Source organism: Protobothrops mucrosquamatus, unplaced genomic scaffold (assembly GCF_001527695.2).
Source record: "Protobothrops mucrosquamatus isolate PMUCROS unplaced genomic scaffold, P.Mucros_1.0 scaffold597, whole genome shotgun sequence".
NCBI lineage: Eukaryota > Metazoa > Chordata > Lepidosauria > Squamata > Viperidae > Protobothrops > Protobothrops mucrosquamatus.
Window position 1 is genome coordinate 131757 of NW_015386896.1, and position 13635 is coordinate 145391.

At 35.5% G+C, this 13635-nt stretch overlaps 1 protein-coding gene across 1 annotated transcript in view; it reads right to left on the reverse strand.

Moving 5' to 3' along the window:
- Positions 1 to 2703: 2703 nt before the first annotated feature.
- The window catches only part of SLC25A21 (solute carrier family 25 member 21), a 102283-nt gene continuing 91351 nt past the window's right edge, over positions 2704 to 13635 (reverse strand). The window contains exons 6-9 of the mRNA XM_015817499.1: positions 8815 to 8979; positions 6150 to 6331; positions 4971 to 5023; positions 2704 to 2840 (exon numbers count right to left, since the gene is read on the reverse strand). Coding sequence (XP_015672985.1) covers positions 2779 to 2840; positions 4971 to 5023; positions 6150 to 6331; positions 8815 to 8979 — 462 coding nt within the window. The 3' untranslated portion in view covers positions 2704 to 2778. The remainder of the gene's footprint in view (positions 2841 to 4970; positions 5024 to 6149; positions 6332 to 8814; positions 8980 to 13635) is intronic.

Below are 13635 nucleotides of genomic sequence, written 5' to 3' on the forward strand. Positions count from 1 at the left end.
ATTGAAGGAATAATACAAATAACAAACCAAGAGAGTGACCTAGATATTGGATATAAAAAGAGGCTTGTTAAAGCTTTGGAGAATTTTGTGGAAAAGAACAAAGAAAAAATGAACAGAAATCAAGTTCTGGGACATTAAAACGACATTTGAAATGATTAAAGATCAAGATTGTTAAAAGTAAAAGGAAATGTAAAATATAAAGTTGTTTTAGTTGATCAAAGATACAATAGATACGTTATTCTCTCTAGTAATCCTTAATGTTCATTTGCTGACCAGTACTGAACAATGAGTTTTTTAAGGATTTGTTTATAGATAAGAGATGTAAGAAATGATGATGTTACTAAAACTTTTATACTTGTTGAGATGATTTCTTTCCTTTTTCTTTACTATATTCTTATTTTTATTTTCTGCAGAATTTTTTATTTTATTCTTTTATTTCTTTTAGTTTGCATGTTTTATTTTTTAATGATAATTCTAAAAAATATATAATTATATAAAAAGTCATCCTATTGAAAGAAGTTAGACTTATATCTAAACAGCATGATTAATACTAGTGTTTTTCCATCACATTCTGCAAAAGCTATAGGCCAGGCAGAAAAACAAGTTTTTCTAATCATTAAAAGTAACATTTGGGGCTGGGGGTACTATCAAATGATTTTATTTTACTGAAAGATGTGGTTGAAAATATACTTAACAACATGTTGGAAACAAGGTACAGCAAAAAGCTATATATGTAAAGGTATTTTATTTTTGAATTTTAAACATGCTAAATTAACAAAAAAATAGAGAAATATCAGATATCCTCTGAAGACTTTTAATTCCTATATTGGGAACAGTTACTACATAACAAAACATTTTGTTGACATTAACCACCTAAGAACTTTTTTTAAAAAGCCAGTATAATATAATCTAGGTAATGCTTATGTCATGCTTATGTCAATACAAATATCTTTAAAAACAGTAGGATATCTCCATGTGTCTTGCACATAATATGCCTCAAACATAATTATAAAAATACTATTTTTTTTAAAAAAAGAATTCAGTTATGATTCTCACTTTTCTTTGAAATTTTGAGAACTAGTTTTTTAAATCTATATTTCATAGTCTTTTGAATACAGTTTGCATTGTAAATCAGTAATATGACATATCAAATGATAGAAGTATCTTACATGGAAAACAAAATGCAGCTTCAAATATTTGATGAGAGCAAATATTAAAAACCTTAAAACCAGAAGCCATAGGATAGTAGAATGGTTTTCATAGCCAGACTATTCTCTCTAAAGAGGACATTTGACGGGTATGGGCTACCCTAAGAAGCACCTCTCTCTAATGCCTGTTAACCTTAAAGGCCATAATGGTGGGGCAGTAAACAGGTCTTTCAATTTTTTTAAAAAAAAAATACCGAATGGTAATGTTGTTTGGAGTTTTAAAGCATGAAGTATTTCAAATTGAGTAAAACATGAACTGACAATCAGCACAGTTGATGCAGACTGAATGGAATACATTATTTGACTGTCCAGCTTCAAGAAGGATGAGAATCATTAATTTAGTTTGTCGGGTCAATTATTGGAGTAATTTTCAATAGCAGCTCCAAGCAGCATGTAATACAATAACCTGTAAGGAGGACATACTTAATATTAAAACTTCTTTCTCAAGAGTGTGGCATTGCATTACCTGTGATTTTACAGTCAATAATAGAGTTGCAAGTATTTGAGAGAAGTACAACAGCATCCAGCTATTTGGTTCTATTTAGTGGTCATCTGAATTTTTGAAGCCCAGATCTGATAGTCCTATCATGAGTTGTTTACTTCATCAGACATGATAGCAATTCCAATTAAATTTAGTGGGACTCAGTTCTGAGTTTAACTCTCCTCATCACCTTTCATGAATCTGAATATAAGAGTGGACTCTAAAATCAAGATTTCAGTTGTTATGAAAATGTTTGTTTATATCCTGCCTTTGTTATTTTTATAAATAACTCAAGGCGGCTAACATACTACTCCTTTCTCCTCCTATTTTCTCCATAACAATAACCCTGTGAGGTGAATTGGGCTGAGACAGAGTGACTGGCCTAAAGTCATCTAAAATCACTGGCCTAAAGGTTTTCATGCCTGTGAAACTAGAACTTACAGTCTCCTGATTTTTGGGCATGCATCTTAAACAATAGATTTTTTTTTATCAATTAGTCAACGTGAGATTGTTTAAGTTAACACTTTTAATTTGTTTGATAGACATACATTATATTCTTTTAAAATATTCCTTTTGTAGCTTTTACTTAATGGGATAGGTATTTGCATCTGGGTTAAAATATAATATTAACTTTTTTTCCTGAAGAATATTTACCGTATTTTTCCATCTATAAGACGCACCCTTGTATAAGATGCTCTGGCAGGCGAGTTTCTCCACGCCGATCCGGAAGTTTGGTGGCCGACGATCTTGCCCCCTCCCCCCTCCCATTAGTGGCAAGCCCACAGGGGCTTGATACCTGTACCAGGTGGTATGGCAACGCACACAGGCATGCCCTGAGCTGCGGAGGTTACCATTATTTTTCTGTGTATAAGTCGCACCTGATTTTTGAACAGGGTGTTTGCAGGAAAAAATAGTGTCTCATACATGGAAAAATACGGTACTATTAGGCCTTTCATAACCAAGGCCATTCATTTTGCACCATTGTACAACTCTCCCTTTCTTTTCTAAGCTTATAAATACTGATGCACATATTTTTTATTTGATAGGAATTGTTTTACATTATTTTCAGTCTGAAATTATTACTTCTGGTCACCAGTTTTCTTGAAGCCACCCGTAAACATATTCATAAACCAGCAGCATCACCGCACCACCTAGAAAAGAAAGAATTTTTTGGAATACAAAATTTAAGAAGTAACACATCATGGAAGGAATTCTGATTTTTCTATACCAATCAGTTGAAATTATATATAAATAAAGAAAAGTTTGGGTCTTGCAGTAGCAGACAGCTTGATGGGAATTTAATGAATGCAGAACATTAGATTATGTAATATTAGAATCCTATTTTAAAACTAAAATACAAAAGGCAATTTTTCTATGCTTACCTGAACCATGAATATTTTTGATGGAAAATCAGGTAGGTTTTCATGTTTTCCTTTTCAGTTCCACACATATAACATTTTTGGTGCAGAACTTTGTACATACAATATGTATAATACACACAATGTGTACTATGAGAAAGAAGCCATCCAAATGCAGCAAAAGTCTCTTAAATATCTTCACTGAGTCTAAGGCCAAGTTCATCCAACTGTCATTTTACAACAGACTGGGTGAATTTCCCTCATGGGAAAAATTAGGTATGTCTATTAGTTGCTTCATGGACAGAATAAACTTTTTATGAAGGGAATCTCTATTGTAAAAATATTAGGAGAAACTATTTTGTATACTTCATATGAAACACTCTGATAGACCTTTTTAAGATTACACCTTTGTATATGATGTTGATTAGCTAGTAAGTAAGTCAACACAAAGAGAAAAACATTTTGTGTTTATTAGAAGGTGGTAATAGTTTCCTTGTGTTCATCAAAGCTGATCAAGAGACAAAGTGAACTGGAATATCATTCCAGTTCCCATTGTGTATCTGATCAAATCTAATGACCATAGTGGTCAACCAACATAGGAATATTTATAGGAGAGAAATAAATTAATTTTGCTGGTTCTGGTTTTAAACTTCGCATGCTGCTACATACATAATCTGGGGAGCACAGGTGGTCCTTGTTTAATGACCACTCATACAGCAGCTGTTTGAACTTATGGCACTGAATGAGTGGTGGTTATAACAGTTCTTTGTAGTTACGGCTGTTGCTGAATCCCACAGTCTCATGATTGTGATTTGCAACCTTCCTTGCTGGCTTCTGACAAGCAAAGTCAATAGAGAAGCTAGTAGGATGTTGATGGTAATGGCAGCTGGGACTTCCGGAACTGCTATTGCTAAGTGGTATAGACATGTGAGGGTTTGTTTTTTTTCAATTTATGAACACATCTCCCAATGATGCAGCTCCTGGTCCTAATTATCATCATTAAGCAAGGACTATCTGTATACAAAACTGTGAAATGAGTAAATAAATAACACGTGAATCAATTTTTTAAATTCAGGATCAGATAAATATATCCACGTTAGCATTTTTACTAAGACAGTCTTTTCCAACTATGTGCCTTTCAAATGTGTGGATTTGCACCTTTATCTATGGCCATGTTGACTAGGGAATCCTGGGAATCCACCTATTTGGAGGAAGTGCTGGGTGAAAATATCCCAGCACTCAACTTCCCACTGTTCCTTCAGTGCGCTCATTTCCACCCATTAACTTTTGTATATACAATTAAAGGCCTATGTAACAACTAGAATAAAATAATAATGACACCATCTGCCAAAAGATGTCAGCTTGATTTTGCAGATTAGCTATAATAGAAGGAAGATACTGTAAGTTAAAACTAAAATCTGCTTTGACGTCTAGCAAATAGGGTAGGGATAGCTGGTTTGGGTATGTCCTTGTACCAGATTTTTTTTCTATGTTCTTGCCTTAATTTACTGTTGACTGAGCAGTGAGCAATTATGAGGGAGAGAAAGAAAGCAAAAAACAATAATAATATAGTATATAATAAGAAACATTGTATCAATCTATGTATTTGGATTTTGAAGTTACTGACTAAAAAAAAGCTACAGTGGTACCTTGGTACTCATTGTTAATTGGTTCTGGAATGCATGATGAGTACCAAAAATAATGAATACCAGACACATTTTCCCCATAAGTGAATCACAAGGCAGCTGACACTGTTAAGCTCTAGTTTGTGCAATGAGTACCAAACAAATGATGAGTACTTGGATAAAATTTTTACTTCAAAATGTGTTGAGTACCAAATTCGATGAGTTTCAAATCAGTTGAGTACCAACTGTATATACATAGGATCATGATAGCATTAAGAATGAATGAGAAAAGATTTACCTGGTCCTAGCCTCATGATCTTGGGAACCAATCCTTTGTACAAAGCTAGAAATCTGTAGAAAAACAATGAAAAATGTTAGTTATATTGATCCATTTTCTTGACTGCCCATCAGTCTCCTTGCAACAAAACTTGAACTTAGCTGGCTTATGTGCTTCTTTGAAAAGACAACAGATACTGAATTCCTGACAGAATATTTTAGTGAATAGTAGGGAAGTGTTGTCTTCATGCAAGGTTGAAAGCATTTTTCTATCCTTTCTGAAGCATGCACACTTCTAATGGCTCTACTTTAACTATGTGGTGATTGAGTTCTCCCTTTAGACTATTTGCATACATGAAGTTTGGAATCCTGATGCTATATTGTTCCATGAATACACCAAGATCATGTCCCGGATTAATTGTATAGCAGTTCATTAAACAAGCAGATGATGCATTCTCATTCCTCTATAGGCTAGGATAGAATACTTACTAAAATAATTTGCAGAAAGTTAGAAAAGGGGGAGGAAGAATGGCATTCTCTGAAGTAGTTCTTAGGATGACTTTGATTCTTCTGAAGTCTGATACCATACTCTTTGATATATGACACATCTTTTTCTAGTCATTCTGTATAGTTTGCATACAGAAATAATCGGGTTCTTTTCAACCCACAGTTTTCATTGTGACCTCTAACATTCTTGTATCCTGGTCTCCACTAACCCTCTTTGCAGAGAGAGCTTGTAGAAACCTCTGAATGCTTTTCTCCATTTTGAAAGATGTTGACAACCTGTCTTTCCTCAATCCCAGTTTGGGCAAGTAGAATGTTTTTAGTATTTACAATTGAAACAATAATATAGGCTACCTTGATGCTAAAAAAAAGCCCACCTTTGCCCCAATGCACCAACTGATACTAAGGTGTATAAACTGAACCGTTTGCTTTTAGAACACTAGAATCTTTTCAGAACAATATAATAAGAAATTTGTAAATGAAAATTCAGAAAACTCAGGCCAAAGAATAACTCTCTTTTAATTTCATATGTACTTTTTGAATTGTGAAGCTTTGAAAATGTTTGCTATTCAAATATTATGTAGAGAGAATTTTAATGACCTGATGAAATCTGCAATGTTGCATATTGCACATCTGCAATGTGATTTTATGAACAAGCCAGAGTCCTAGATATTTACTACTGAAATGAATGCTTTACCCTTCTTCTTTATAAACGGTTTTCATCGTTTCAAAACAGGTCCTGTACTTGATTTCTCCGGGCATGGGCTGTGGTCCTTGAATCCTACTCTTTGCAACATCAAAAGGGATGTTAATAATTGAGGCTATGGTTCCTGAGGCTAGCCCAATTCCAAACTTTCTCAGAAACTCCAATGTTGGATCCTGGATAAATAAATAAGCAAACCAACAAAATAGCTGAGAGAAGAGAAGGAAAAGAATGACTGACATAAAATGAACCAAGTTAAAATAGGAACAGAAGCACCTCAATTGGTTAAAGGCTATGAAATAATATGCATTTAATCAGAAAGCTTGCATGATACGACACACTCCCGCTATTCTAGTGGAACGCATTAGGATTTCCAATGCCAGGGCTCCTTTTCTTGACAATCCGATTGGCTATGTTTTTACACATGGTCTAAATTGCTGAAGTACACATTTCCTCACACAGGATTTATAAACACAGTTCATAAAAGCAAGACCAGTACAGCATATGGGGATGATTTGTATAATTGGGCTTCACAATGTACTTAGTATTACTGTATCAAAACGGGAGAAATCTAAGCACACTATTAGCTAATTGGCCAGAATATTTTACAAATGACAGCAACTTCCACCATGAAGCCTACTAAAATGCTCATTTGTGCACTGGACCCCCAAATGTTAAATTAAATAAAGGCTAATCTCGGTCTGCTGCCTTCCCCTCCAGGTTTTTTTTTTTTTTACATTTAGCTTTGCATGTAGCTGATGCGCTGTAGCAAGGGGGCCTGGCTTCCTGCTATTAACAATCCAGCAACAGTGGAACTGCAGAGCAGATTTTTATGCTCTTCCGTATTAGGAACAATAGTAACTCATGAAACTAATTGGCTGAAGAATGTACAAAACATTTTGTCCAAAGCCTACAATTTTGCCCTGCTTTGAAAAATTCAGAAACTAGCTGTACAATAAAGCCAGTCTTGAAGCAACCACTTTCTGCATGTCCTGACACAATCCAACAGTTCATACTTTTTCAGATGGCCTTCCTACCAAGGACATTAGCTTACTGAGGGTAAAATTTCTTTAATAAAGTTTTAATCTCATGTGTGTGAATACTGGAAATTGTGAGTGAATTCTGTTATGCTAAATTTGCTGTGGAGCCTATTGCAGTATACAACTTAAAAAATATATATCTTTTTCCATTTTGGGCCATGCAAGTACTGAGAAGCCCCTGCGTGTCTTTCAAATGTATGATGTAATTTGCTGAATGAAGGTCTTTCAATGCAATCTTTCCCAACTTGATGTCTTTCCAGATGGGTTGGATTCCAACTCACATTGGCTTCACATTGCCCTCACATTGTCCATATTAGTTGGAGCTGTGACAGTTGTAGTCTATAGTAACTGCAAGGCACCATATAAAGAAAAATGTCTTACAGCAGCCTCATGGAGGAGGATGCCAGATTTGATGTGCTCCTCAATTCTCAACAGTTGAACAAATATGGACAAACCTTGAAATTCAAACCAAATACATTTTTCATATTAGTACCATTTGGGCTTGGAAATACATAATGTCCCAATTAACTTCTAAAAGACATATACGACTGAATCTATCAGTACTAGAATTAGTATTTCCAGGACGCAAATTTTAATGCCCTATCCTATGGGGACATAGTTTCAGTGCAAATCTGGTTTTCAAGAATCTGCCTACTTTCAACTTTTCCTATATAGAGATCCTGTCTCCTCCTGTTTATGTTCCTTTGTGAGCATAGCAACAGTTTCATTATTCTGATAGATATATTCTTCTAGTAAATATAACACAGTGCAATTATAGGTTAAAGGGCAAATACAAGTTAAAGGGTGTTTGGCGTTCAAACACTAACATTTGCTTGGTGAACTCATTTGTCGGCTCCGATAAAGTCCATTTGTTCACAGGTACATTAACTTATCTTATGTAATACTATACTGCAGGGTTGTTTTTTTTAAAGCTCACCTCTGTCACATATGCACTCTGTAGCCTTAAGACAAGCCATTTGCCCTCTTAGGTCAATACTGTACTTCCAAGCAAAGTCAACTAAATGTCTTGAACATGTTTCTTTATCATTATAATTTCAATTTTCAAGGCTGCTCACTTGCTGATGGCCTTGGGAGGTTTACAGGAGGTTAAAAGAAGTAATAACAGCCAGTACAAGAATAAATAAAAAATGATCATGTTGGGAGAAAAAAAAAATCAGTTCAAATGGTGGATTCAAATCACATCTTGGTCCAGTGCCTGGGGAAAAGGTCAGACTTTCAGGTTTTCTTAAAGGAAGTAGGGTAAGAGTCACAAGGATCTTGGGTTTAGATCAGGGGTAGTCAACCTTGGCTCTTTTATGACTCGTGGACTTCAATTCCTAGAATTCCTGAGCCAGCTTAGCTTAGCTGGTTCAGGAATTCTGGGAGTTGAAGTCCACGAGTCATAAAAGAGCCAAGGTTGATTACCCCTGGTTTAGATGTAAGACATGAGAGCATTATTATTCCTTTTGGAAGGTCCATAGGCCAGCTTTGGAAAAATGGAAGTTATGGAAGGAATTGGGTGTCACCTGTAGTATTCTCAGTTTTTTCAACTGTTTGAAAAAAGTTGGAACAATACCCATATCTCAGGTCAGTGAAACAGTTTAAAATAATACACATACCTTATTGGCAGGAATGATGTTTTTCACGTTGAAGTAGAATCCAAAATAGACCATATTAAAAACTCCATGACGTCCCAAAGTAGCAGTCAGCCCTTTGTTGAGTCCACTCAAACCCCACCCATTGGCCTGAATAATTTGCTGAGCTTTAGCAAAGGTGGATGGTTGCTATACAAATAAAGCAAAAGACAAAACTTTTCTATAAATATTTCAATAGTGTGCATAGCTGGCTTCAATCACTCAAGTGAGTTTCCTTATCTGGGAACAGACTTGAATCTCGATCTCTCCAGAACAGAATCTTTCTAAGTCTGTCTCACATTCAGAACCTCTATTCATCCTTGTATCTTTCACTCATTATTTTAATCCTTCATCATGAGCAATAAAATCAATCATGTTTTTTATTCATTCTTTCCCCAGATGTACATATAAATAGATTTATGCTCATGTTCAAAACAAACAGAACTTTTTCTAAGCAGTTCTGCTCAGGGCTTTTTTTCTCATAGAACGCCCTGAACGGAGTTCTGGCACCTTTTTGGGATGGAACCTTGTAGGGTAGGCAAGGCGGGTTGTATGACGTGTGTGAGTTCCGGCACCTTTTTTTTTTTTTTTTTTTTTTACAAAAAAAGCACTGGTTCTGCTTAACTAATACCATCCTCATTCATTTTTGGGTCTCTGAATGGCTCCATCATTTTTTCTTTGCTTTCTAATTTTCAGTTTTTCATTTTGAATTCCTAATATTTTTCCTCCTTGATGTAATTTATCCAGATTTTGCACAGTTTTTTTTTTACCAACTTCATCTTTTGTTCTTTTAGTAATGTTTAGTGGACTGTAACATTGAATATCATGAGTTAGAGGATTCTGATTTCATATATATCCAAAATAATCTAGATGATCCAATTCACACTTTCTGATATACAGTTTAGCTTTTTTCTTAAACCTATACCTTCACTTCCCTGTATATCTGGCAAAGCAAAATAATAATAATAATAATAATAATAATAATAATAATAATAATAATAATAATAATAATAATAATAGTAGTAGTAGTAGTAGTAGTAGTAGTAGTAGTAGTAGTAATAATAATAATTATTATTATTATTATTATACAAAGAAGAGGGAGTCAAGCTATTCTCCAAGGCGCCTGAAGGCAGGACGAGAAGCAACGGGTGGAAACTAACCAAAGAGAGAAGCAACCTAGAACTAAGGAGAAACTTCCTGACGGTTAGAACAATTAACCAGTGGAACAACCTGCCTCCAGAAGCTGTGAATGCTCCAACACTGGAAGTTTTTAAGAAGAAACTGGACAGCCATTTGTCCGAAATGGTATAGGGTTTCCTGCCTGAGCAGGGGGTTGGACTAGATGACCTCCAAGGTCCCTTCCAACTTTATCATCATCATCATCATCATCATCATCATCATCATCATCATCATCATCATAATGTTGGAAGGGACCTTGGAGGTCATCAAGTCCAACCCCCTGCTTAGGCAGGAAACCCTATACCATTTCGGACAAATGGCTGTCCAGTCTCTTCTTAAAAACTTCCTTCCTCTTTCTCTTAATTTCACAGACAGACAACTTATCTGTGTGACTTTCATTCATTTCCTTCTTTAATCCATCCTATTTACCATAAATGTTTTTTTTTTCTTGTTTTTCCCTTTGAAAAGTTTTCCTTCTCATCCAAAAACTGAAGAAACTTCTTGGATGAGAAGTGAAAACGTTTTCAAAGGAAAACAACAAAAAAAGTCCAGTTGCTTTTTGGAAAAAGCACTTTTGGAACAAGGTTCAGCAGGGATTCAGTTACAAGCCCAGTTGCTCTTGTGCTCCGTGTAGCATTTCTGCTAACAGTAAAAACAATAAAGCTCGGTTTGGGCATATTTTGGCTAATGCATCGTGCGCGGCCAAAGCCCAGGTTTACTCTAAGTACGCACATGCTGCTATGCAAGCTGGGATCTCTAATCTAGAGACTTCTTTGTAAGTCCACGTATGGCTGCCTGCATATTATTTCCTGCATTTCCCCAGCTAGAAGGTTAATGCATCATACTGATAAATACTTAGAATTCCTAGGTCCTTAAGTTTTCAAAATTCCAACCCTAGCCAATGCATTAGTGTGGAAGATTTTTCACAATTGTTTAGCCCCAAATTATTATTTTTCTATCAAGGTTTTATTTGCTTAGTTTTGCTGTTCACTAAAGTTATATTTGTGTAATCAAATATTTAATTAGAAAGGCAAAACAAGACTGTCACAAAGATGCTTATACAAGGAAATAAAGACCATTTTGACTACAGTTCTTTAAACTATGCTAATGTCATGTATTCATTTGTTTGATGACAAAATGTCATCAAAATAAATCACCCAAATGAATCTTGCCATATTAAAGTCATCTGGTTTGTGCTTATTCAGGTGACAGTCAGGTTGGGTAGTCTTTTAATAATATTGCTTCATTTTTATTTACATACGTTTGCCAGATATTTATAACCTGGTCTGGTAAAAACCAATGCAAAGAAGTTAATGTCTGCTGACTAGGCCTAGAGCAGGGATAGGCAACCTTGGCTCTTTTATGACTCGTGGACTTCAACTCCCAGAATTCCTGAACCAGCCATGCTGAAGGGAAATGGAGAGGTTTCCAAGCTGAGCCATGCTGGCTCAGGAATTCTGGGAGTTGAAGTCCACGAGTCATAAAAGAGCCAAGGTTGCCTACCCTTGGCCTAGAGAGAGGAGACTTCGACTCAGTTAATGGAAGCTCACCATTAGTTGAGCCATGAATTAAAGCAGACACTCTCAATTCAAGCTATCGCTATTTGGAAGAGAAACAGCAGCTGGCAGCACCCTGCTAATTTTGACTTAGCATCTTGAAAAGGCTAAGAAGGATCAGATTCAGTTACTGCTTGGATGGAAGATGACCAGGGAATACTAAGGTGTTATAGATCAAATTGAGAAGTAAAAAATGCACCCCAGAAGGTAGTAGTGGAAGGCCACCTCTGCACTACTGTCAGGAGACCTACAAGGATGTCTTTGTGTAGTTACCAGGAGTCAAGCTAAGTTTGAGGGAAACTCTACCTCGGGGGTCCTCAACCTTGGCAACTTTAAGACTTGTGGACTTCAACTCCCAGAATTCCTCAGCCAGCTTTGCTGGCTGAGGAATTATGGGAATTGAAGTCCACAAGTCTTAAAGTTGCCAAGGCTAAGGACCCCTGCGAGTCTACCTTATCCATTTGAAAGAGGGAACACATTTGTAGCATATTGTTTTGAACTCCTAGAGGAATTAACACAGTCCCATTATAGCAATTATTATATTGCTATAATCATATTTGGGTGCTGCAGAGATTTGCTTGAGAAATTATTTACTTATTATTGATAATTATTCACTTAGCTCATCTTGAAACATATGAATCAAGAACTAATAAATTTGAGTTTTCAGTACTAGTTAATTATGGACTTAAAGGAGGACCCTTCTGACAAATTTTAATCTAGTCTGGTTTATTCTATTCATTTTTCTGATTTCAGCAAGAGAAAAAAAAGCCCTTGGTATATTCATCATTTTGCTTGTCAATAAATTTGTGGATTACCTTTTATTAAATTATTTATTCTTATTAAATGAATTTTGCAGCTACCCTAAAAATTAAGCCAGCAAAACTACCTTGCCAATTACCACGTCCTTCAATAAACCTTGCTAGCATTTTTTTTTAAAATTAAAAAAAAATTAGTAAAGGATTTTCTACCACTTTTCTTTCTTTCCTTTCCTTTAGAAAATTCTTGAACATATTCAAACATGTCAAGACGTATTGTTCACAGAGCGATTCAGTTCTATTGCATTTGAAGTCAAACACCATGTTTATTTACTTAAGAACCCTGTAGAGAAATCATAAAGAACAGCAGAATCATTAAGTTTCAGAAGGGGGTTGTGAAGTTCCCCTGTGAGTTTCTGAATGTTCCTATATTATAAATGCACTTGCTATCTGTACTCTAAAGCAGCCCTTCTGAGGTGGAAAGGTTTCTACTTTAGAAAGTTGTTTCCTAAACCAGGATTGCTTCGCAACTATTTAAGTATGTCACTTTGGTATGCGCCATGTTATCAGATTGCAACCTAAATCTACAATTCCAAATAGAGTGTATTTTCAATAATTAAATTTGGTAGAAAACAGTGGGACTTGTGCTGGGAATATTTCTGAATAGTTTTTAAAATGCAACTGCTATTAATCTATCTGCAAGAGTGAAAATGGACTGGAGAGGGCACTTAATTACCTCCTCTGTTGTAAGAGTAAGGAGAAATCTCATTTCTGAAGGTAATCATGCCAAAGGGGCATTTCATCCCAAAGTGAGTATCGCTCATAGATATGGCAAGCTTGACCTTCAACACAGGGGAAATTAGAACAGTATCTGAAAAAATGGAATAAAAATGTTTAGATACGGTTTAAATGAAGAGAACATCGGTGGACAAGGCAGTCTCTGAAATTTTTACTTCAGAATGCCAAATAAGAATTCTACACACAAGAGGATGGGGCACAGTCTTCACCTTCCTTACTGTGTCACATAGCTTTATATTTAAAATTCAGGAAACTTAAAAGTAGTTTGTGAGAAGGCATATTTATTACTTAAAGAGACCAAAATAAATAAATAAACAAACAAACAAACAAACACCTAAAAATTTTCAGCTGAGAACTCCCAATCTTTTAAGTACACATAGAAAGCGTGTTTCGAACCTGTTCAATTCTTTGGGTCTTTTTTTTAATGGTGCTTTCATCATAAACATCATTGACTCCTGGCAACTGCCTAGGCAAGTCCCTGCAGTTTTGTTGGCAAGATTTCAGAAGTGGTTTGCCAT